This window comes from Panulirus ornatus, chromosome 65, assembly GCF_036320965.1.
Source record: "Panulirus ornatus isolate Po-2019 chromosome 65, ASM3632096v1, whole genome shotgun sequence".
NCBI classification, from domain to species: domain Eukaryota; kingdom Metazoa; phylum Arthropoda; class Malacostraca; order Decapoda; family Palinuridae; genus Panulirus; species Panulirus ornatus.
Window position 1 is genome coordinate 27,030,247 of NC_092288.1, and position 23,115 is coordinate 27,053,361.

General features: G+C 40.3%; 1 protein-coding gene across 15 annotated transcripts in view; it reads left to right on the forward strand.

Annotated features, from left to right (window-relative positions):
* The window catches only part of LOC139746538 (NADH dehydrogenase [ubiquinone] 1 alpha subcomplex assembly factor 3), an 81,664-nt gene that overhangs the window by 47,056 nt on the left and 11,493 nt on the right, over positions 1–23,115 (forward strand). For all 15 annotated transcript variants that reach the window (XM_071657872.1, XM_071657877.1, XM_071657873.1 and 12 more), the window contains 2 exons: positions 2,069–2,213; positions 14,048–14,136. In XM_071657872.1, the coding sequence (XP_071513973.1) occupies positions 2,069–2,213; positions 14,048–14,136 (234 nt within the window). The remainder of the gene's footprint in view (positions 1–2,068; positions 2,214–14,047; positions 14,137–23,115) is intronic.

Here is a 23,115-nt window from a genome sequence, read left to right on the forward strand (position 1 = left end):
AGGTATAAGTTTGTTGAGTATTCCTTGGAAATTATATTGGAGGGTATTGATTGAGAGGGTGAAGATATGTACAGAGCATCAGATTGGGGAAGAGCAGTGTGGTTTCAGAAGTGGTCAAGGATGTGTGGATCAGGTGTTTGCTTTGGAGAATGTATGTGAGAAATACTTAGAAAAGCAAATGGATTTGTATGTAGCATTTATGGATCTGGAGAAGGCATATGATAGAGTTGATAGAGATGCTCTGTGGAAGGTATTAAGAATATATGGTGTGGGAGGCAAGTTGTTAGAAGAAGTGAAAAGTTTTTATGGAGGATGTAAGGCATGTGTACATGTAGGAAGAGAGGAAAGTAATTGATTCTCAGTGAATGTAGGTTTGCGGTAGGGGTATGTGATGTCTCCATGGTTGTTTAACTTGTTTATGGATGGGGTTGTTAGGGAGGTGAATGCAAGAGTTTTGGAAAGAGGGGCAAGTATGCAGTCTGTTGTGGATGAGAGCTTGGGAAGTGAGTCAGTTGTTGTTCGCTGATGATACAGCGCTGGTGGCTGATTCATGTGAGAAACTGCAGAAGCTGGTGAATGAGTTTGGTAAAGTGTGTGAGAGAAGAAAACTGACAGTAAATATAAATAAGAGCAAGGTTATTAGGTACAGTAGGGTTGAGGGACAAATCAACTGAGGGGTAAGTTTGAATGGAGAAAAACTGGAGGAAGTGAAGTGTTTTAGATATGTGGGAGTGGATTTGGCAGCGGATGGAACCATGGAAGCGGAAGTGAATCATAGGGTGGGGGAGGGGGCGAAAGTTCTGGGAGCGTTGTAGAATGTGTAGAAGCCGAGAACATTATCTTGGAAAGCAAAAATGGGTATATTTAAAGAAATAGTGGTTCCAACAGTGTTATATGGTTGCGAGACGTGGGCTGTGGATAGAGTTGTGCACAGGAGGGTGGATGTGCTGGAATTGAGATGTGGTGTGAGGTGGTTTGATCGAGTAAGTAATGATAGGGTAAGAGAGATGTGTGGTAATAAAAAGAGTGTGGTTGAGAGAGCAGAAGAGGGTGTTTTGAAATGGTTTGGTCACATGGAGAGAATGAGTGAGGAAAGATTGACCAAGAGGATATATGTGTCAGAGGTGGAGGGAAGGAGGAGAAGTGGGAGACCAAATTGGAGGTGGAAAGATGGAGTGAAAAAGATTTTGAGTGATCGGGGCCTGAACATGCAGGAGGGTGAAAGGCGTACCAGGAATAGCGTGAATTGGAACGATGTGGTATACCGGGGTTGACGTCCTGTCAACGGACTGAACCAGGGCATGTGAAGAGTCTGGGGTAAACCATGGAAAGTTCTGTAGGGCCTGGATGTGGAAAGGGAGCTGTGGTTTCGTTGCATTATTACATGACAGCTTGAGACTGAGTGGGAACGAATGTGGCCTTTGTTTTCTTTTCCTAGCTCAACCTTGCGCACATGAGGGGGGGAGGGAGTTGTTATTTCGTGTGTGGTGGGGTAGCGATGGGAATGAATAAAGGTAGACAGTATGAATTATGCACGTGTATATATTTATATGTCTGTGTGTGTGTATATATATGTATACGTTGAGATGTATAGGTATGTATATGTGCGTGTGTGGACGTGTATGTATATACATGTGTATGTGGGTGGGGTGGGCCATTCTTTTGTCTGTTTCCTTGCGCTACCTCGCTAACATGTGAGACGGCGATAAAGCAAAATAAATAGATAATAGATAAATAAAATAAATATGTCTGTGTATGTGTATGTACATATATATTGAAATGTACATGTATGTGTATGTGCATGTGTGGGCGTTTATGTATATACATATGTAAGTGGGTGGGTTAGGCCATTCTTTACAAAAGAAGGAACATAGAGGGGGGCCAAGTGAGGATTTCCCTGAAAGGCTCAGTCCTGTTCTTAATGCTACCTTGGTAATGCGGGAAATGGCGAATTGTATGAAAAGAGAAAGAAAAAATTATATGTATTTGTGTGTATGAATGATATAGCTATGAAATTACACAGAAGAAATTGGTGTATGCCATTTTAATGCTATATTCACTATTACAGATTGGGTTTCGCCTTAACAATGGAATGAATTTGATTGGCCCTATAGCTGTCTTCCCTAAGACTGTGCTAAGCTGGCATGTCACATGCTCACAAGATATTAATGAAGATTCTCTCTCACTCTTTTATTTACTGGAACCTAAAATAGGTATTTTCTACATATTTCATTAAGTGCTTTGGTATGTAGTTATTTTTTTACTTCAGTTACAAATTTTTATAAGATAATCTTAACCTCTTGAGTGCTGACCTAGGAAGACTGAAAGGATGGTTCATGGAACACCTGTGCTGCCTTCATTGCAGCATGGCTCTTAGGAGTGAAATGAAAGCAGAAGGAAATTTTGTTTAGAAAGTATGTAAAACATCTGTGTTTAGTTCCTTGGCTAAAAGTGGAATTTTTCTTGTGCTGTGAGCCTGGTTAAGTTCCAGATTAAACCTTTTTATAACTCTGGCAAAATCCAAACTCAGGTAATGGGCCTTATTCCATTCAATTCTTTAGATGCTGGAAACTTTCTGTATGAAACATATGGATGTGATTTTGATATGTAAAGCTATGAGCAAGGTAAAGTTATAGGTTAAAGTGTAGCTCTTAATGATGAACAATGGACAGATGGGTGATGATGATGATGAAATTTAGTGCTTGATTTGCAGTTCAGATGACACAAAAAAATATTGGTATTAAGAGCCTTGGCCAAAGGTGGAATATTCTTTGAGTTACGAAACAGACTAAGTTCCAGGTTAAGTATTTTCATGAGAGTTTTAACTGAGGCAGTAAGCAAACTGGTCCTGGGTCATATGTCATTCAGTTCTTTTAATGCTGTCAGATAACTTTGTAAAGTTTCATGAATACCTGACGATATTGCCGAACTGCCTGCATTTGGTTACACTAAGTTGAAAGTTTTGTTCAGAAAGGCTGTGTAATCGTTTGTTGATAAGGGAGTACAGTCTCATAGAAGAACTGATTCGGGGGAGTCTATTAATTCTTGCTTCTGAAAGTAATGCAGCTTTGAAGCAGGAGCCCCTGCTGAGAAAGGAGTTGTGGGGCTATATAATGATGATAGTTATTATCAGTAGCTATGCTTGGGTATAGGAGAAAATGAATACTGGCCATGTACTCCCTTAATGTCATAGAAGATGAATAAGGTAATGGGAGCATGGGATGGGAAATCCTTTTCTACTTGTATTCCAATCTCTAAAAGTTGGATCAGAGAAAGGAGCCAAACGTGGAATGCTCATCCTCCTCAAGGGCGCAGAGCATGTCTGAATGTGAGAGGATGTAATCAACATCAAAAGAAGGGAGAAATAAGTAGTAGGTTTGATAATGAGAACCAGGATGTTCTAATTCTGAATGAAAGAAAGTTAAAGGGGAAAAGGAAACGATGGTTTGGGAATATCATAAGGATGTGAGGATGAGAGCTAAGGAAGGGGTACCATTGCTGCTGGAGGGAGAGTTGTGGGAATGAATGAAAGAGTGTAAGAAAGTGACCCCAGATTGATATAGGTAGAACTAAAAGTAGATTGCAGGATCTGGTTGACTATTAGTGGTTGTGCACCTGGACATGAGAGGATTAAGGGAAAAAGGAGTGTTTTGGGAGAAACTGAGTGAGTAAATCAGCTGTTTTAATGCAAGAATCGAGAATTAGTGAGGAGTATTTTGAATGTGAGAATGGGTAATGTGGCAGTAGAGGGTTTAATTAGGGGCATGAGGTACCCAGTTTTGTGAATGAAAACTGAACAGCTTGTGGAGTTGTGTACTGTAAATGGACTGGTGATTGGGAATACCTGTTTTGAAAAGAAATTGGAGAGAATAAGTGAGGAGAGGTTGACAAAGGAGATATAGGTATCAAAAGTGGAGGAGAATAGAAGGGGTAGACCAAACTGGAGATGGAAGGATGGAGTGAAAAAGATTTTTAGCTCTCAGGGTTTAAACATCCAGAAGGGTGAAAGGCATGAATGGGATGAAGTGAATTGGAATGATGTGGTATACAGGGGGAAATGTGCTGTCAATGGACAGAACCAGGGCATATGAAACAGTTGGGCAAAACCATGGAAAGTGTGGAGCATGGTTGTGGATTGGGGGCTTTGGTTAAGTGCATATTACACATGACAGCTAGAGAGTGGATGTGAGTGGATGAGGTTTTTTCTTCATCTGTTCCTAATGCTACCTCGCTAATGCAGGATATGGTGAACAGGTATGAAAATAAAGAGAGATATGTATATATTTGGGTAAGTAGGAGTGATGGAAAGCAGGCATTATTGGATTTTAAACTAATTGATGGGCATGCAAAGGAGAGATTCTTGGATGTGAATGTGCTGAGAGAGTCAGCTGGAAAGATATTTGATCATTACTTGGTGGAGGCAGGGTTGAAAGGTTTGTAGAGGCTTTAGGGAAAGAGAAAATGATATGGATGGAAAGAGGATGGTGAAAGTAAGTGAACTTGAAAGAGGCTTGAGTGAAGAAAATTTGGGGAGATTGAGTGTATAATAGCAAACAATGAGAATAAGTGAAATTAGGGAAATGAGTAATGAATAGCACTGCTATTATGTGAGAGAAGTATATGGCATGCAGGATTAGGGAGGTGGACAGGTGAGAAAGGATAGTGAGTGATGGGATAGGGAAGTTGAGTTAATGCTTAAGGAGAAAAGGGAGGTGTATGGGATTATTTGAGGGAAGGAGTGCAGATGATTGGGAGATGTACAAGACAAAGTGGCAGGATGTCAAGAGGAAGGTGCAGTGGCTGAAAAAGAGGGTAAATGAGAGTTGAGGTGAGAGTATCAGCAGACTTCAAGGAGAAAAAAGAAATGTTTCGAAAGCAGGTTAATAGTGTAAGAAAAATTATAACAATCGGGAACATTGGCAGAAGTGACAAATTTGGAAGTGGTAACAGGCAGAAATGAAGTGAAGGGGAGATGGAGTGAATATTATGAAGGATAATTGATATGTTTAATGATAGAGTAGCAGATGTGGAGTGTTTATATCTGAGATGTATGCAAAGTGAGAGTCATGGCAAGTGGTTTGGTGAAAGTAAAAGAGGTGGTGAAGCCTTACATAAGATAAAATGAGGCAAGGCAGCTGGAGTGGATGATGCATTTGAATTTCTTAAAAAGGGTAATTGTGTTATTGATTAGTTAGTTAGGATTTTCTGTGAATGCATGGATCATGAAGATGTGCCTGAGAGTTGGCAGAAGGCATGTATAAGTTTGTTTCTCTCTCTCTCTCTCTCTCTCTCTCTCTCTCTCTCTCTCTCTCTCTCTCTCTCTCTCTCTCTCTCTCTCTCTCTCTCTCTCTCTCTCTCTCTCTCTAGTTCCTGTCCCTATGGGTGCCCTATCAGGGGGTGGCCATGACATAAGAGTCTCCACTCTTATCCCTGTCCTTACCTTCCTCATATACACCATGATGCATTCTTCTATATTTTTCTCCCTCCACTACTCTTCTACTCTGTTTCCTAAGGTCACAGGTGGTCTTCCTCTCACTTCAACCCTTTAATCGCCTATCATACAATCCTTGTAAAGTCCCTGTTTTGCATTCTTTCCATATGCCTAATCAGTCTTAAAGTATTGTGGTTCACCCACTCTTCCACTTCACATTTCAACTCTCATATATCCCTTCATTTTTTTCCTCATTCTGTCTAGTCATACCACATGCTCCTTTCAAATAACTCATTTCCACAGCTTGGATTTTTGACCTCTGTGACTCATTCTGTGTCCATATTTCTGTCTATAAGTCAATGTTGGGAGGACTATGCTGTCCCTTAATCCTATCTTCACTTCCATACTTCATTATTCTATTAAGATTCAATGACTCTTCTACCCTCTATTGTTCTCTATCTTATCCACCTGCCATATCACCAAACTTAACTAAGATAGCTCCCAAATACTTGAATTGTGTCACCTCCTGTGGTCCTTCCCCCATATGTATATCACAGTTTTGTGCACTTTCTTCTTTCATTCTAAAGGGGTTTACAAAAATCTATACTTTCATTGTTTCCTTATAGACACCATTACTTTCCTTTGATTTGTATTTACTTACAATTGCTGATTATGCTTACACACATCATAAAACACCCAACTTATTGCAGCTCCTCTTCACTCTCAGCAAACAACACAGTATCTTCTTCAAACAGGCTTCTCACTAGCCATCATATCTCACCACCCTTTTTCCATAGTTTAACTTTCATCTCTGTTATCACTTCATCCATAATAAGTTAAAAAACCAGGGTGATATGACAGCCTTGCATCACACCTACATGTATACCAAAACTTTTGCCTAATTCTCCATCCACTCTTAAACATGCACTTGCTCTTTTATAGAATGCTTTCACACCATCCAACAGTTCTCCCCATATCACATAAATCCTTAACATATCTCATAAAACATGCCACTGCATCATACGCTTTCTCCAGATCCATAATAGCTGCATACAGCCTCTTACCATTTGCTAGAGATTCTTTTCCATAACCATTCCCACAGCAGAAATCTGATCCACACTTCCCCTACCTTTCCTATAACCCCCTTGCTTCTCACTTACTCAGCCTTCAGTCATTTCCTTCACTGTCAGTCAACACTGTTGCATACACTTTTCCTGGTGTACTTAAGAAAGTTATTCCCCTACAATTGCTCCATAAATCCTTAGCACCTTTTCTTTTAAATAAAGGAACAATAATAGCTTTCACTCAATCCTCAGGCACAACCTTTGGCTTTCATGCTAAATTAGATATCAAATGCATCCACTCTACTACACTTTCTCTTCCATACTTCATCATTTCAGCTGTAATTCCACCCACTCTAGATACCTTTCCTACCTTTAACATCATTATTGCCCTTTTTACTTCCTTTCTATAGGCTTTTGCACTTCCTTCTTCCATTCCCATGCATGTTAACAACTGCTGCCTCACCTTCTCATACTTTCATCAGTTCTTCAACATAGTAATACTGTATAAAGGCAAGTGGGATGAAGGTGAATGTTTATATTTCAGAGGTATAAGTTTGGTATGTGTACCAGGTAAGTTTTATGGGAGGATAATGATTGAAAGGGCAGCAGCTTACACAGAGCTTTGTACAAGGAAGGAACAATGTTGCTTCACAAATGGTGGAGGATGTTTAGATCAGTGGTTTGGTTTGAAGAATTAGTGTGAAAAATATTTAGAGAAACAGAAGGATTTGTGTGTGGGTGGCATTTATGGATCTGGAGAAAGCATATGATAGGGTGGAAGGCATTACAGATATATATAGTATGGGGAAAAATGCTGCTGAAACAGTGAGGAGTTTTTATCAAGATAGTAAAGCATGTGTGCGAATGGGAAGAGAGGAGGATGAGTGTTTCCATAGAAAGCGGTGGTCTGTGGCAGGGATGTGTGATATTGCTACGGTGATTTGTTTATGGATGGGTGGTGAGGGAGGTTAATGCAAGGGTTTTGGGGAGAGGGGTAGGTCTGCAATATATAGGAAAATGGCAGGAGGTGAGCCAGTTACTGTTTATTTATGACATGACACTGGTGGCAGACTTGATTCAGAAACTGCAGAAGTTGGTCTCTGAGAAAGGGAGTATTTGAAGGGAGAAAGTTGAGAGGAAATGTTGGGTTTAGAAGTGAAAATAGACAGGTTAGGAGAAAATGTGGGTTTGAAGAAAACTTGAAGTGAAATGTTTCAGATACATGAGAGTGGATATGGGAGTGAATAGAATCATGGGAGCTGAAATGAGCAATAGGGTGGATGAGGGAGTGAAGGTCCTAGGCACATAGCGAAATGTCTGGAAAGAGTATTCACAGTAGAGAAATGTCTGGAAAGAGTATTCACAGTCTGGGAGGGAAAAGATAAGGCATAGTAGTCCCATTGATGTTGTTTGACTATAAAGTATGGGCTTTAGATGAAAATGTACAGAATGGAGTGACTGTTTTGGAAATGAAATCTTTGAAGACAGCATGTGCTGTGAAGAGGATTGCATGGGTCATCCAAGGTTGAGTGCATAAGTTCGAATCCTAGATATGGCTGTCAGTCCACAGTCAACCCAGTTGTTCATCCACCCCTAGGGGTTGGTCAGTAAAATGGGTACCTGGCTCAGGCTAGGAAACAGATGAAGAATGGTCCATCCACTCATATACACATATATATAAATAAACGCCCATGCATGCACATATGCATACATATATACACATATGCATACACATACACAGACATATACATATATACACATGTATGTATTTATACTTGCTTGCCTTCATCCATTCCTGGCACTACTCCACCCAAAGGAAACAGCATTGGTATCCCTGCTTCAGCTAGGTAGTGCCAGGAAAACAGACAATAAAGGCCACATTCATTCACATTTATTCTCGAGCTGTCATGTGTAATGCATTGAAACCACACCTCAATATCCACATCCAGGCCCCACAGACCTTTCCATGGTTTACCCCAGACATTTCACCAATGCTGTATCATCGGCGAACAACAACTGACTCATTTCCCAGGCCCTCTCATCCCCAGCAGACTGCCTACTCGTCCCTCTCTCCAAAACTCTTGCATTTACATCCCGAACCACCCCCATCCCTACTCAAATTTATCTACCATGGGGACATCACACACCCCTGCCACAGACCAACCTTCACTGAGAACCAATCACTCTCCTCTCTTTCTACTCGTACACATGCCTCACATCCTTGATAAAAACTTTTCACTGCTTCTAGCAGCTTACCTCCCACACCATATACTCATAAGACCTTCCACAAAGCATCTCTATCAACCCTATCATATGCCTTCTCCAGATCCATAAATGCTACATACAAATCCATCTGTTTCTCTGAGTATTTCTCACACACACTTCAGAACAAATACCTGATCCACACATCCTCTATCACTTCTGAAACCACACCGCTCCTCCCTAATCTGATGCTCTCTACATGCCTTCACCCTCTCAATCAATACCCTTATACAATTTCTCAGGAATACTTGACAAACTTATGCCTCTGTAGTTTGAACACTCACCTTTATCCCCTTTGCCTTTGTACAGTGTCACTATGCATGCATTGCACCACTCTTCAGGCACCTCACCATGATCCATACATACATTAAATATCCTTACCAGCCAATCAACAACACAGTCACCCCCTTTCTTAAGGAATTCAACTGCAGTACCATCCAAACCTGCCTCCTTGCTAGATTTCATCTTATGCAAAGCTTTCACTACCTCTTCTCTCTAAACAAAACATTCTCCCTGACACTCTCAGTTCGCACACCACCCCGACCAAAACACTCTATTCTGCCACTCTGTTATTCAACAAACCTTCAAAATACTCACTCCATCTCCTTCTCACTTCTTTACTTCCTGTTATCGCTTCCCCTTTGCCCCCCTTCACCAATGTTTCCATTTATTCTCTTGTCTTACGCATGTTATTTCCCTCCTTCCCAAACATCTTTTTATTTTTTCACTTTTTTTTATTGTACTTTGTTACTGGCTTCCGCATTAGCAGGGTAGCACAAGGAAACAGACGAAAGAATGGCCCAACCCACCCATATACACATGTATATACATGAACGCCCACACACGCACATAAACATACCTATACATTTTCACGTATACATACATATACATACACAGACATATACATATATACACATGTACATATTCATACATAATGCCTTCATCCATTCCTATTGCCACCCCGCCACACTTGAAATGGCACCCCCTCTCCCCGTGCATGCGTGAGGTAGTGTTAGGAAAAGATAACAAAGGCCACATTCATTCACACTCAGTCTCTAGCTTTCATGTGTAATGCACTGAAACCACAGCAGTTTACCCCAGACATGTCACATGCCCTGGTTCAATCCATTGACAGCCCGTTGACCCTGGTATACCACATCGTTCCATTTCACTCTATTCCTTGCATGCCTTTCACCCTCCTGTATGTTCAGGCCTGATTGCTCAAAATCTTTTTCACTCCATCCTTCCACCTCCAGTTTGGTCTCCCACTTCTCCTTGTTCCCTCTACCTCTGACACATATATCCTCTATGTCAATCTTTCCTCACTCATTCTCTCCATGTGACCAAACCATTTTAATACACCCTCTTCTGGTCTCTCACCCACACTCTTTTTATTACCACACATCTCTCTTACCCTTTCATTACTTACTCGATCAAACCACCTCACACCACATACTGTCGTCAGACATCTCATTTCAAACACATCCACCCTCCTCCACACAACCCTATCTATTGCCCATGCCTTGCAACCATATAACATCGTTGGAACCACTATTCCTTCAAACATACCCATTTTTGCTCTCCGAGATAATGTTCTCGCCTTCCTGAAACTGTGCTCTCTCTCTTTTGGGTAACTTCTTGTTAGTATAGAGTTATCCATGTCTTCTTTTATTATCTTTTCAAGAAACTTACAGACTACACTTATCAGGGAGACTACTTCATAGTTCTGTGCCTCTTCCTGGTCACTTTATAGATGGGTATGACATTTGCCCTTTTCCAATACCTTTCTTCAGTGACATTTTGAACAGTATTTCAATAGCTTTGTCAAGTGTATCTGCACATATCGTCAACTCATTGGTGAATTTTCCTCAAGGCCCTGATCCTTGTATAGATCAAGATTTCCTTGCATTGTGTTAATGTCTTCTGGATATCTTAGGGCTATGCAAAGCCTCTTCCCCATTTCATCTCTTTCATGATGGACTCCAGGTATAGTTTCTTCTATTTTGAAAACAATTTTGAACTTTTCTCTTAGCTCTTCATGTATCCTTACATAGTCTTCTAAAACTTTTCCCGAGGAATCCTCAAGTCTGATTAGCTGCTCTTTAACTTACAAAAGTTCCTTATGAATTTATGGAATAGTTTTGGAGTTTCTTGTTAATTTCCCATGATATTCTTGTCAAAGTTTTTTTTAGTTTATCCTTTCTTATCTTGCTGTATTCATTCTTTGCTCTCTCATGCCTGACAAATGCTGGCTGACTTCAGAGGTCCACTTACATCTTCGTAACAGCATACCTCAAAGCTCCTTCACTTTTTGACTTCTTTTATTAACCATTCCTTCCTCAGTCTCAATCTTTTTTCTGTATCTAAGGGTAGGTACCCATGTTCCTACTCCTTTATTGTGAACTTCACAGATCCTTACAGAACTCCATTTCACCATTTATGCCACCATAGAAATTGTTAAGTTTGTGTAGTTTCCCTGATTATATCTCCTCTTTATTTCTTGTTTCATCTCTGCTCTTTTAACATCTTTGTTTATACATAATTACTTTTTCATATTGTTTATACATAATCACTTTTTCATATCATATATGATGGAAACAGAGTGAAAGTATAGATTTTGCAAAACCCAATAGAGTGAAAGAAGGTGTACTGAACTGTTATAGATATGGAGGAAGAAAGATTGGAAGAGGTGAGAGAATTTAAGTATTTAGGAGCTGTCAGGCAGTACAGGGTAAGAGTTACTGGGTTCCTAGGTAGAATAATGAAGGTTAGAGGTGTAAGTATGGAAGTGAAGAATGGATTAAGGGACAGCATATTCATCCCAACCCTGACCTATGCAGCCAAAGCATGGACATGGAAAGTTTCACAGATGTCAAGAATCTAGGCTGTGGAAATGAGCTATTTAGAGGAGCAAGTGGTATGGCTAAATGGAAAGAAGAAAGAAATGAAGGGGGTATATGAAAGATTTGGTATGGCAGGGAATGCATTTGTGGAGTGGTATAGTGGGTGAAACTTAATACTTTGACTTGGTTTGGCCATGTTGAGAGAATGTAAGATGGGGAGTTTGCAAGAAAAGTGTATGATAGTACGATTCAAGGAGCTGGTATGAGAGGAAGACCACTTGTGACATGGGGAAATAGAGTGGAAGAGTACTGAAGGGAAAGCATGCTGGAAGAATGCGTGGAATGGTGTAAGCAAGGGAGGCATGTAAGGTCAGGGATAAGTGGAGACTTTTGCTTTGTGTCACCACCCCCTTGATGGGAGTTCCTGGAGGGAACAGGCATCACAGATACAGATAGATAGACAAACAGATGGATATGTTGGAAATGACATGTTTGAGGACAGTTTGTGGCATGAAGTGGTTTGATTGAGTAAGTAATAAAAGGGTAAGAGAGAGGTGTGGTAATAAGAAGAGTGTGGTTGAAATAGCTGAAGATTGTGTGCTGAAATGGTTTGAACATATGGCAAGATTGAGTAAGGAGAGTTTGACGAAGAGGATATATGTGTCAAACATGGAGGGGGACAAGGAGAAGGGGGAGGCCAAATTGGAGATGGAAGGATGGGGGGAAAAATTTTTGAGTGTTTGGAGCCTGAACATGCAAGGGGTGTTCATGGGATAGAGTGAGTTGGAGCAATTTGGTAGACAGGGGAAGATGTGCTATCAGTAAACTAACCTGGCATATGAAACAGCTGGGGAAAACCATGGAAAGGGGGTTGGTTGTGGGTAGGAAGGTGTCTTATTGGTGCATTTCACATGGCAGCTAAAGAATGGATGTGAGCACATGCACCCTTCTTTGTCTGTTCTTGGCACTACCCTGCTAATGCAGGAAATGGCAAACAAGTATGAAAAAAGAAATGTATTTTCTATATCCATGCAAGTATGTGTAAAAATAAGATATAGTAATGATGGTGCATCAGTCCCTCTCATCCTAATGTGTTCACCAACATGCTGGTATGGGAAAGTATCTTGTACTTACTATAAGAACTAATGTCATCATAATTCCTTGTCACAGTGAGAATCCAAATACCCCCCCCCCCCCCCCCCCCCCCCCCCCCAAGTCTATCTCTGTAATTGAAATCTCCCTTTATCAGTATTTTACCATTTCTGAGAAGGGCATGTTTTACTGCTTCATGTACCATCATGATTGTTCCTTCAGTGTTATCATAGTGTAGTTGCTCTAAATTGTTGAAATTATTTGGATATGTATGTAAAATTATTAACACTACTATGTGCTTCTTTTCCAGTTACTCTTCTCATTATGTGTAATCTGAATGGGCCATTTACTGATATGGTCTGAATCTTGAGGTTATCTTTAATTAAGAGGGTCAGTCCTCCTTCTCCTTTGTCTTCTCTTTCCCTCTTTATGGTCATGTAACCTTCTGGTCAGAAAAATGTGAGATCCTAACCCTTTAAGAAGCTTTGTTTCCACAATTTCAGCAATATTGGGTATGTTTTCTCATATATGAACCTTATATTTCAGCTCTCTAACATTTACTGTGCTGCAAATTGTTAGGCATTTGTGTACATTACCTTCGGTCTGATATTACCTAACATTCTTAACCTCTCTTTGGTTCTGGCAGGGGTTTTCTGTGCTCTTTCCTCATATGGTTTCTCCCTTTTTTTGCCTTCTGTCTGTAATCTCTGATTTTCTTCCTCTGCTCCTCCATTCTAGTCCTATTTGAATTCCCCACTGATTTCCACCTGTTTTTTTAAGTTTCTTTGCAAGATTACTCCAAAGGAAACATAAGCATAATTAGGCATCCCTTTATGTCTTGATTGTAACCATGTTATTATTCTCTCTTTTTATCACTGTAACTTTGTCTGGCAATTCTACAGCCTCCAATAGTCTTTTAATAAGCATTTTATCTTTCACCTTTCCTCTTTATCTGGTGTAGGATCTTCATTCAGTTCAGAATGATCCAAGATTTACATGTCATCCTCCTGTTTTGCTAAACTCAACAACTTTGGGGCCACCCACTTAATGTCTAAGTCCAGTAGTTCTCTGTTGATAAACCTCTGAGTGTGTGTCATTGTATAGGAATTTGCTGATGTGCAAAAATGGATTTATTAGAAAATGTTCTGCTTGAGCCACCTTTCTCTGTCACGGCAAAGGCTGTACAAAAGAATAGTGATAAATAGAATTTTTAGTAAACTTTTGACTTTTTCCCACACTTTCTAGTTTTGATAACTGAATAGGAGTATCAGCTATTTCTGGTATGTTGAAGGATTTGTTGTAGTATCATTTACCTTTTTGGCTCACTTTAATTTCATACTGACCTTCTATTTCAGATCTTCTTGTAGTTGGTGTAGGAGACAAAGGGTGCCAAGTGAACCCTCGAATTATCCAGTTCATGAAAAATAAAGGCATCAATATGGAGGTATTTTAGCCAGATTTTTATCACAATTTTGGACTTTGTTAATACTCCTAACAGTAAAAAAAAATTTAAATATATAAGTCAGTTGATATCATATCCCTGGGGATAGGGGATTAAGAATACTTCCCACGTATTCCCTGTGTGTCGTAGAAGGCGACTAAAAGGGGAGGGAGCGGGGGGCTGGAAATCCTCCCCTCTCTCTTTTTTTTTTTTTTTTTTTTTTTTTTTTTTTTCTTTCCAAAAGAAGGAACAGAGAATTGGGCCAGGTGAGGGTATTCCCTCAAAGGCCCAGTCCTCTGTTCTTAATGCTACCTCGCTAATGCGGGAAATGGCGAATAGTTTAAAAGAAAGAAAGAAAGTTGATATCAGGAACAGACTTGTTGGAATTTAACATAATAATGAAATTTGATATAGCACAAGTATTCATGTAAATTACTTCTGCCTTTTTGATATAACATAAGCCATTGTGAAAGAACATGGGCTCGGCTGGCTGTGTTGTGCTGGTGCTACCCTTGCCATGTCGTACACCACATCAGTTCTCTACATTCACTTAATAGACATGCCATTTGCCAGTTCTGTGGTTCTACACTTGATCCCACATGTATCAGTCACTACTATGCCTAAGTATATATTAAGTACCCCTACTAAAAGTGAACCTACCATGAAAGTAAGGAAGACCTTTAACTTCAAGGAAAAGGTAAGAATACTGGATAAACTTGAGAGTTGGTCTGATGCTTCAGCAGTTGTTTATCAAAATGGGTTTGATTATAGCAGCATCCACACTATCAGGATGAAAAGGAAATATCCAGGAAAGCCTCCTCTTAGCAAACTCTTTCGATGATCACAGTGCATCTCAAGCTGCTGGAACAACAAAACCCCAAAATCAGCCAAAAATAGCTTAAATAACAGTGTATGTCATCCAGATTGCCTAAGTTTTGTTCACATGAAGCAGTAGAATGATGTTTGATAAGAATAAAGATTCATGGCTAACTAAAAAAATAATGATTTTGCTTTTGTGATCTTCCAAACACAGATACACATCTTAACTCATTCACTACAGCTTGTTATAGATTTAAGATACCCCTGTGAAGGGAGATTTCAGTTAGTAACATTGACTTTGCAAACTGTAGATTACTTATTGCTGAGAAAGAAAATGAATATGATATGCTCATTCTTGTGGATTAGTCACAGTTTGCATGCGTATGAGGGAAAATTCTAACTAGTATTGTCAGATGCATGAGTGTATTCCTGAGTTTTTCCTTCTCTACATTTTCTCTTACCTTCATACATTTGGATTCTCTAGTGTTTGCATAAACATGAATCAATTTGTCTGAATATCTTTTTTTTAATACGCATTACCATTGCTTTATGTTCAAATGATGCGAAGATCTTTCCAGAAAAGTTATTCTGATCTCTTGTTCTCTCATTTATTTTCAGACATTTTCTCTTATTTACTTTTGTTTGTCCCAATTGTCTGGCTATTATACAGAATGAGTTTATAGGGGAGAAAGAATACTTCCCACATATTCCCTGCATTTCATAGAAGGCAACTAAAAGGGGAGGGGGCTTGGGGCTGGAAATCCTCCCATCCAGTTTATAATTTTCCAAAAGGAACAGAGAAGAGGGCCAAGTGAGTATATTCCCTCTTAGGCTCAGTTCTCTGTTCTTAATGCTACCTTGGTAATGCAGGAAATGGCACTTGTTGGTGGTGATACTGCAATTCTGTGAGATTCTTAGCTTATTTTGCTTAAATTTAACCCTAGCTATGGCTTCTAAGGCATATGAGAGTGTCAGTTCTGGTGTCAAATGTAAACACCAGTCCATATCGATCCAAGATAAAGTAGAACTGGTAAAAATATGGACCTTGGTGGTTTGGTGCATAAGCTGTGTGACATCTATAGCATTGGTTCATCAACTGTTTATGATATAAAGAAGCAAAGGGAGAAAATATTGAAATTCTATGCAGACAGCAATTCTAAGAAGCATATGACAATTAGAAAAACTATGAAAGATGGTAAGAGTACTTAGCACAATCGAGTGGTGATGGAATGGTTTCGACAGCATTGGAGTGCTGGAGTAGACTTGACAGGTAGCATGATAATGGACCAGGCAAAGTTGTTCCATAAAGAACTTTAATTACAACATGAGTGTAACTCTAGTGAAGGATTGCTTCAAAGATTCGAGAAGCGTCATAGAATTTCCATGAATAAAGTGTGCGGAGAAAAGCAGTCTGCAAACCATGAAGGAGCTGCCGAGTATGTGGACAAATTTGCAAAATTTGTAGCTGATGAGCACCTCAGTTTTGAGCAGGTGTATAATTCAGACGAAACTGCATTATTCTGGCGATGCACACCTAGGGAAACACGAACAACAGAAGATGAAGAAGACCCAACAGGATTCAAACAATCTAAGGACAGACTTACTATCTTAGGGTGCTCAAACATTTAATATTTATTTAATTTAAATTTCTATAGACACATGGGAGATGTATAATTAATAGGTTAGATATGTGTTGAATTATTAATACATAACCACAGTTGTTCCAGCAAAATAGTTAATCCAGCAAGGCTTTGGAACCAAGAGTGCCGGAAAAGAGTATGCAAGAATATTAATTGACAGAGTGATGAAAGTGACTGAATGCAGAAAAATGTAAAAACCAAGGGGTTTTTAGGGAAGATAGGGGATGTGTGGATTAGAAATTTCTTGTAAAATGACCATGGAAAAGTATTTAGCGAAAGGTAAGAAGTTGTATACGGTTTTGATTGATCTGGAGAAAGTGTATGACAGTCGAGTGGAATGCTTTGTGGAATGTGTTCAGGATGATGAAATAGGGGGACAACAACTGGATGGTGTAAAAGCCTTCTATATAGGTGCAAATGCATGTGTAAGAATGGATGGAGAGCTGAGTGAAAGTTTTGCGATACATGTGGGTGTGAGGCAGGGCTGTGATGTCACCATGGCTTTTTAACATATATATGGATGGAGTGATTAGAGATAAAAGCAAAACTAGGGAAAAGGGGTGCACAGATGGAGTGTGGCAATGAGATATGGTGGCTAGTGGCAAGCCTGTTTGTAGATGATACTATGTTGTTTGCTGAGAGTGAAGAGGAGTTGCAGAAGGTTGTAAGTTTGTTTTATGATGTGTGTATGCATAGATAATTAAAGGTAAATGCAAGTAAATGTAAAGTGATGGTGTTTCGTTAAAAGGAAACAGAGTGAAAGTATAGATTTTGTAAAACTACATCGAGTGAATAAAGAAAGTGAACTAAATTGTGCTTTGGATATGGGGGAAAAAGATTGGAAGAAGTGAGAGAATTAAGTATCTAGGAGCTGTCTTGGGTAAGTGTAGTGATATGGAAGGAGTGTTAAAGGAGAGAGCAGTACAGGGCAGAAGAGCCATTGGGTCCCTTAATATAAAAATGAAGGGTAGAGGTGTAAGTATGGAAGTGAAGAGAGGATTAAGGGACAGCATAGTCTTCCCAACCCTGATCTATGCAGTCAAAACATGTACATGGAATGAGGCACAGAGGTCAAGAATCCAGGCTGTGGAAATGTGTTATTTGAGGAGAGCATGTGGTGATGGAATGAAGAAAGAAATGAAAGGGTGTATGAGAGATGTGGTATGGTAGGAAATGCAAAGGGAGTGAATTGTGGAGTGGTGGAATGGGTGAAATGTAATACTTTTAGGTGGTTTGGGCATTTGGAAAGAATGCAAGACTGGAAGTTTACAAGGAGAGTGTATGATAGTACAATTAAAGGGGTTGGTGTGAGTGGAAGACCACCTGTGACATTGGCAAATAGGGTGAAGAATAGTGGAGGGAGAGAAATAGTGTAAGAATGCATGGATTGGTGTATGCAAGGGAGGCATGTAAAGACGGATAAGTGGAGACTTTTGCTGTGGCCACCCCTTGATGGGAGTTCCTGGAGGGAATGGGCGTCAGAGATATCGATTGATAGATTGCTTTCTTTTCTAAAATTTTGTTTTGAGTTCAGTTTTTTTCTTTAATACATGCAAACACAAATATTCCATTTTCCAATATTACGTGGACAACCAGTACCTCCTGATCTCCCATGCACATTTTAATCATTTATGTGTGGAGCCTAGATCATTGGTTTCAGTGTTGTCACTGTCACTTGTTTCATTTTTCTCTGCTTCACTTTCTAGTTCACTGAGTTCATCAAAGTGTGTTGCATCCAGGATATCAACAATTCTTACAGTCTATATTCCCCAGGCTTTAGATGGGCTGACAGGAGCCAAACATGGTCTGGTAGCAAGTGGATATTGAACTCTCTCCTTCATTTTGATGGCCTCTGGCCCACTTTCTCAAAAAACAATTGGCTCATTTTCTGCCATTACCATTGGTTTTACATGGAGCTGTATCATAAAACTGTCAGTAGAAGGACTAAATTGCCAAAAGAAAAAAATATATAAGAAATTCAAATCAATGGGAACCAATGAAAATCACCAGGAATTAATCAAAATCCAAAGAGAGTTTAAGAAGGTAATGAGACAGAGTAAACTCGACGAAGAAAAAAGAATATCCTTGAAAGTTAAGAAAAATCCTAAGGAATTCTTCAAATATATAAGACAAAGGAAGACAGTAAAAGAAGGAATTGGACCATTACAAAACGAACATGACACTAACTAATGACAACAAGGAAATGGCTACCGTACTAAATTATTCTGTTAACATGTGGTTGTTGATGGATCAGTACTCCCTTCTCCATCAACAACAGTGTCCCTCAAGGTTCTGTCCTGTCCCTTACACTTTTCCCCCTTATTTTCAACAATTTCCTCTTCCACAAATAAGCAAATGCAGATGGAAGAGGAAGCTAGATATTAAGGAGCAAAGTGGGGTTGGGAAGCCAGAAGTGGGGAGCTTAGAAATGAGCCCCCCAGTGCCACATCTTAAAAGCTTTGGATATGTCAAGGGCAACTACACATGACTCCCAAAAATCTGTCAGGGATAATAACTAGACACTGGTAAGATTGGAAAGAATATCATCAGTGGCTTTCACCTCACAGAAGCCATACTGAGTTTCGAGGTGTCTGAGGATATGGGAGTTTAGGAGGGATTCACAGACTTTGGAAATGGTAGATGCCAAAGCAGTGGGACAATAGTTAGAGGGGTCAGAACAGTCACCCATCTTAGGAATGGGATGTATCTATGCATGCTTCCAAGGAGAAAGAAAAGTTTTTTCTTTTAAACAGAAATGGAACAGAAGAGCAAGCTCAAGTGCAAGTTCAGAGGGACACTCTTTCAGTACATAGGGATGGATGCCATGAGGACCATAACCCTTGCTTGTGTCCAGAGAGGGAGAGGTGCACTGGGGAATAACAAATCAAAATGAATTTGCCATGGAAGGGTAATCATGAGTATTTGCAGCAGTGTTCATTCATATGAAGAAAAAAAAATACGTGGAAAGTTTCATTTATTTATTTATTTATTTTCCTTTGTCGCTGTCTTCTGCGTTAGCGAGGAAGCGCAAGGAAACAGACAAAAGAATGGCCCAACCCACCCACATACACATGTATATACATACACGTCCACACACGCAAGTATACGTACCTATACATATAATCCTCCCCTCCTTGTCTTTTAACTTTCTAAAAATGGGAAACAGAAGGAGTCACGCGGGGAGTGCTCATCCTCCTCGTAGACTCAGATTGGGGTGTCTAAATGTGTGTGGATGTAACCAAGATGTGAAAAAAGGAGAGATAGGTAGTATGTTTGAGGAAAGGAACCTGGATGTTTTGGCTCTGAGTGAAACTAAGCTCAAGGGTAAAGGGGAAGAGTGGTTTGGGAATGTCTTGGGAGTAAAGTCAGGGGTTAGTGAGAGGACAAGAGCAAGGGAAGGAGTAGCACTACTCCTGAAACAGGAGTTGTGGGAGTATGTGATAGAATGTAAGAAAGTAAATTCTCAATTGATATGGGTAAAACTGAAAGTTGATGGAGAGAGATGGGTGATTATTGGTGCATATGCACCTGGGCATGAGAAGAAAGATCATGAGAGGCAAGTGTTTTGGGAGCAGCTGAATGAGTGTGTTAGTGGTTTTGATGCACAAGACCGGGTTATAGTGATGGGTGATTTGAATGTAAAGGTGAGTAATGTGGCAGTTGAGGGAATAATTGGTATACATGAGGTGTTCATTGTTGTAAATGGAAATGGTGAAGAGCTTGTAGATTTATGTGCTGAAAAAGGACTGGTGATTGGGAATACCTGGTTTAAAAAGCGAGATATACATAAGTATTGTTGACTGGTTGGTAAGGTTGTTTAATGTATGTATGACTCACGGTGAGGTGCCTGAGGATTGGCAGAATGCGTGCATAGTGCCATTGTACAAAGGCAAAGGGGATAAGAGTGAGTGCTCAAATTACAGAGGTATAAGTTTGTTGAGTATTCCTGGTAAATTATATGGGAGGGTATTGATTGAGAGGGTGAAGGCATGTACAGAGCATCAGATTGGGGAAGAGCAGTGTGGTTTCAGAAGTGGTAGAGGATGTGTGGATCAGGTGTTTGCTTTGAAGAATGTATGTGAGAAATACTTAGAAAAGCAAATGGATTTGTATGTAGCATTTATGGATCTGGAGAAGGCATATGATAGAGTTGATAGAGATGCTCTTTGGAAGGTATTAAGAATATATGGTGTGGGAGGCAAGTTGTTAGAAGCAGTGAAAAGTTTTTATCGAGGATGTAAGGCATGTGTACGTGTAGGAAGAGAGGAAAGTGATTGGTTCTCAGTGAATGTTGGTTTCCAGCAAGGGTGTGTGATGTCTCCATGGTTGTTTAATTTGTTTATGGATGGGGTTGTTAGGGAGGTGAATGCAAGAGTTTTGGAAAGAGGGGCAAGTATGAAGTCTGTTGGGGATGAGAGAGCTTGGGAAGTGAGTCAGTTGTTGTTCGCTGATGATACAGCGCTGGTGGCTGATTCATGTGAGAAACTGCAGAAGCTGGTGACTGAGTTTGGTAAAGTGTGTGAAAGAAGAAAGTTAAGAGTAAATGTGAAAAAGAGCAAGGTTATCAGGTACAGTAGGGTTGAGGGTCAAGTCAATTGGGAGGTGAGTTTGAATGGAGAAAAACTGGAGGAAGTGAAGTGTTTTAGATATCTGGGAGTGGATCTGGCAGCGGATGGAACCATGGAAGTGGAAGTGGATCATAGGGTGGGGGAGGGGGCGAAAATTTTGGGAGCCTTGAAGAATGTGTGGAAGTCGAGAACATTATCTCGGAAAGCAAAAATGGGTATGTTTGAAGGAATAGTGGTTCCAACAATGTTGTATGGTTGCGAGGCATGGGCTATGGATAGAGTTGTGCGCAGGAGGATGGATGTGCTGGAAATGAGATGTTTGAGGACAATGTGTGGTGTGAGGTGGTTTGATCGAGTAAGTAACGTAAGGGTAAGAGAGATGTGTGGAAATAAAAAGAGCGTGGTTGAGAGAGCAGAAGAGGGTGTTTTGAAATGGTTTGGGCACATGGAGAGAATGAGTGAGGAAAGATTGACCAAGAGGATATATGTGTCGGAGGTGGAGGGAATGAGGAGAAGAGGGAGACCAAATTGGAGGTGGAAAGATGGAGTGAAAAAGATTTTGTGTGATCGGGGCCTGAACATGCAGGAGGGTGAAAGGAGGGCAAGGAATAGAGTGAATTGGAGCGATGTGGTATACCGGGGTTGATGTGCTGTCAGTGGATTGAATCAGGGCATGTGAAGCGTCTGGGGTAAACCATGGAAAGCTGTGTAGGTATGTATATTTGCGTGTGTGGACGTATGTATATACATGTGTATGGGGGTGGGTTGGGCCATTTCTTTTGTCTGTTTCCTTGCGCTACCTCACAAACGCGGGAGACAGCGACAAAGCAAAAAAAAGAAAAAAAAAATACATAAGTATACGTATGTAAGTAGGAGAGATAGCAAGAGAGCGTTATTGGATTACGTGTTAATTGACAGGCGCAGGAAAGAGAGACTTTTGGATGTTAATGTGCTGAGAGGTGCAACTGGAGGGATGTCTGATCATTATCTTGTGGAGGCTAAGGTGAAGATTTGTATGGGTTTTCAGAAAAGAAGAGTGAATGTTGGGGTGAAGAGGGTGGTGAGAGTAAGTGAGCTTGGGAAGGAGACTTGTGTGAGGAAGTACCAGGAGAGACTGAGTACAGAGAGACTGAGTACAGAATGGAAAAAGGTGAAAACAATGGAAGTAAGGGGAGTGGGGGAGGAATGGGATGTATTTAGGAAATCAGTGATGGAGTGCGCAAAAGATGCTTGTGGCATGAGAAGCGTGGGAGGTGGGTTGATTAGAAAGGGTAGTGAGTGGTGGAATGAAGAAGTAAGATTATTAGTGAAAGAGAAGAGAGAGGCATTTGGACGATTTTTACAGGGAAAAAATGCAATTGAGTGGGAGATGTATAAAAGAAAGAGACAAGAGGTCAAGAGAAAGGTGCAAGAGGTGAAAAAGAGGACAAATGAGAGTTGGGGTGAGAGAGTATCATTAAATTTTAGGGAGAATAAAAAGATGTTCTGGAAGGAGGTAAATAAAGTGCGTAAGACAAGGGAGCAAATGGGAACTTCAGTGAAGGGCGCTAATGGGGAGGTGATAACAAGTAGTGGTGATGTGAGAAGGAGATGGAGTGAGTATTTTGAAGGTTTGTTGAATGTGTTTGATGATAAAGTGGCAGATATAGGGTGTTTTGGTCAAGGTGGTATGCAAAGTGAGAGGGTTAGGGAAAATGATTTGGTAAACAGAGAAGAGGTAGTAAAAGCTTTGCGGAAGATGAAAGCCAGCAAGGCAGCAGGTTTGGATGGTATTGCAGTGGAATTTATTAAAAAAGGGGGTGACTGTATTGTTGACTGGTTGGTAAGGTTATTTAATGTATGTATGACTCATGGTGAGGTGCCTGAGGATTGGAGGAATGCGTGCATAGTGCCATTGTACAAAGGCAAAGGGGATAAGAGTGAGTGCTCAAATTACAGAGGCATAAGTTTGTTGA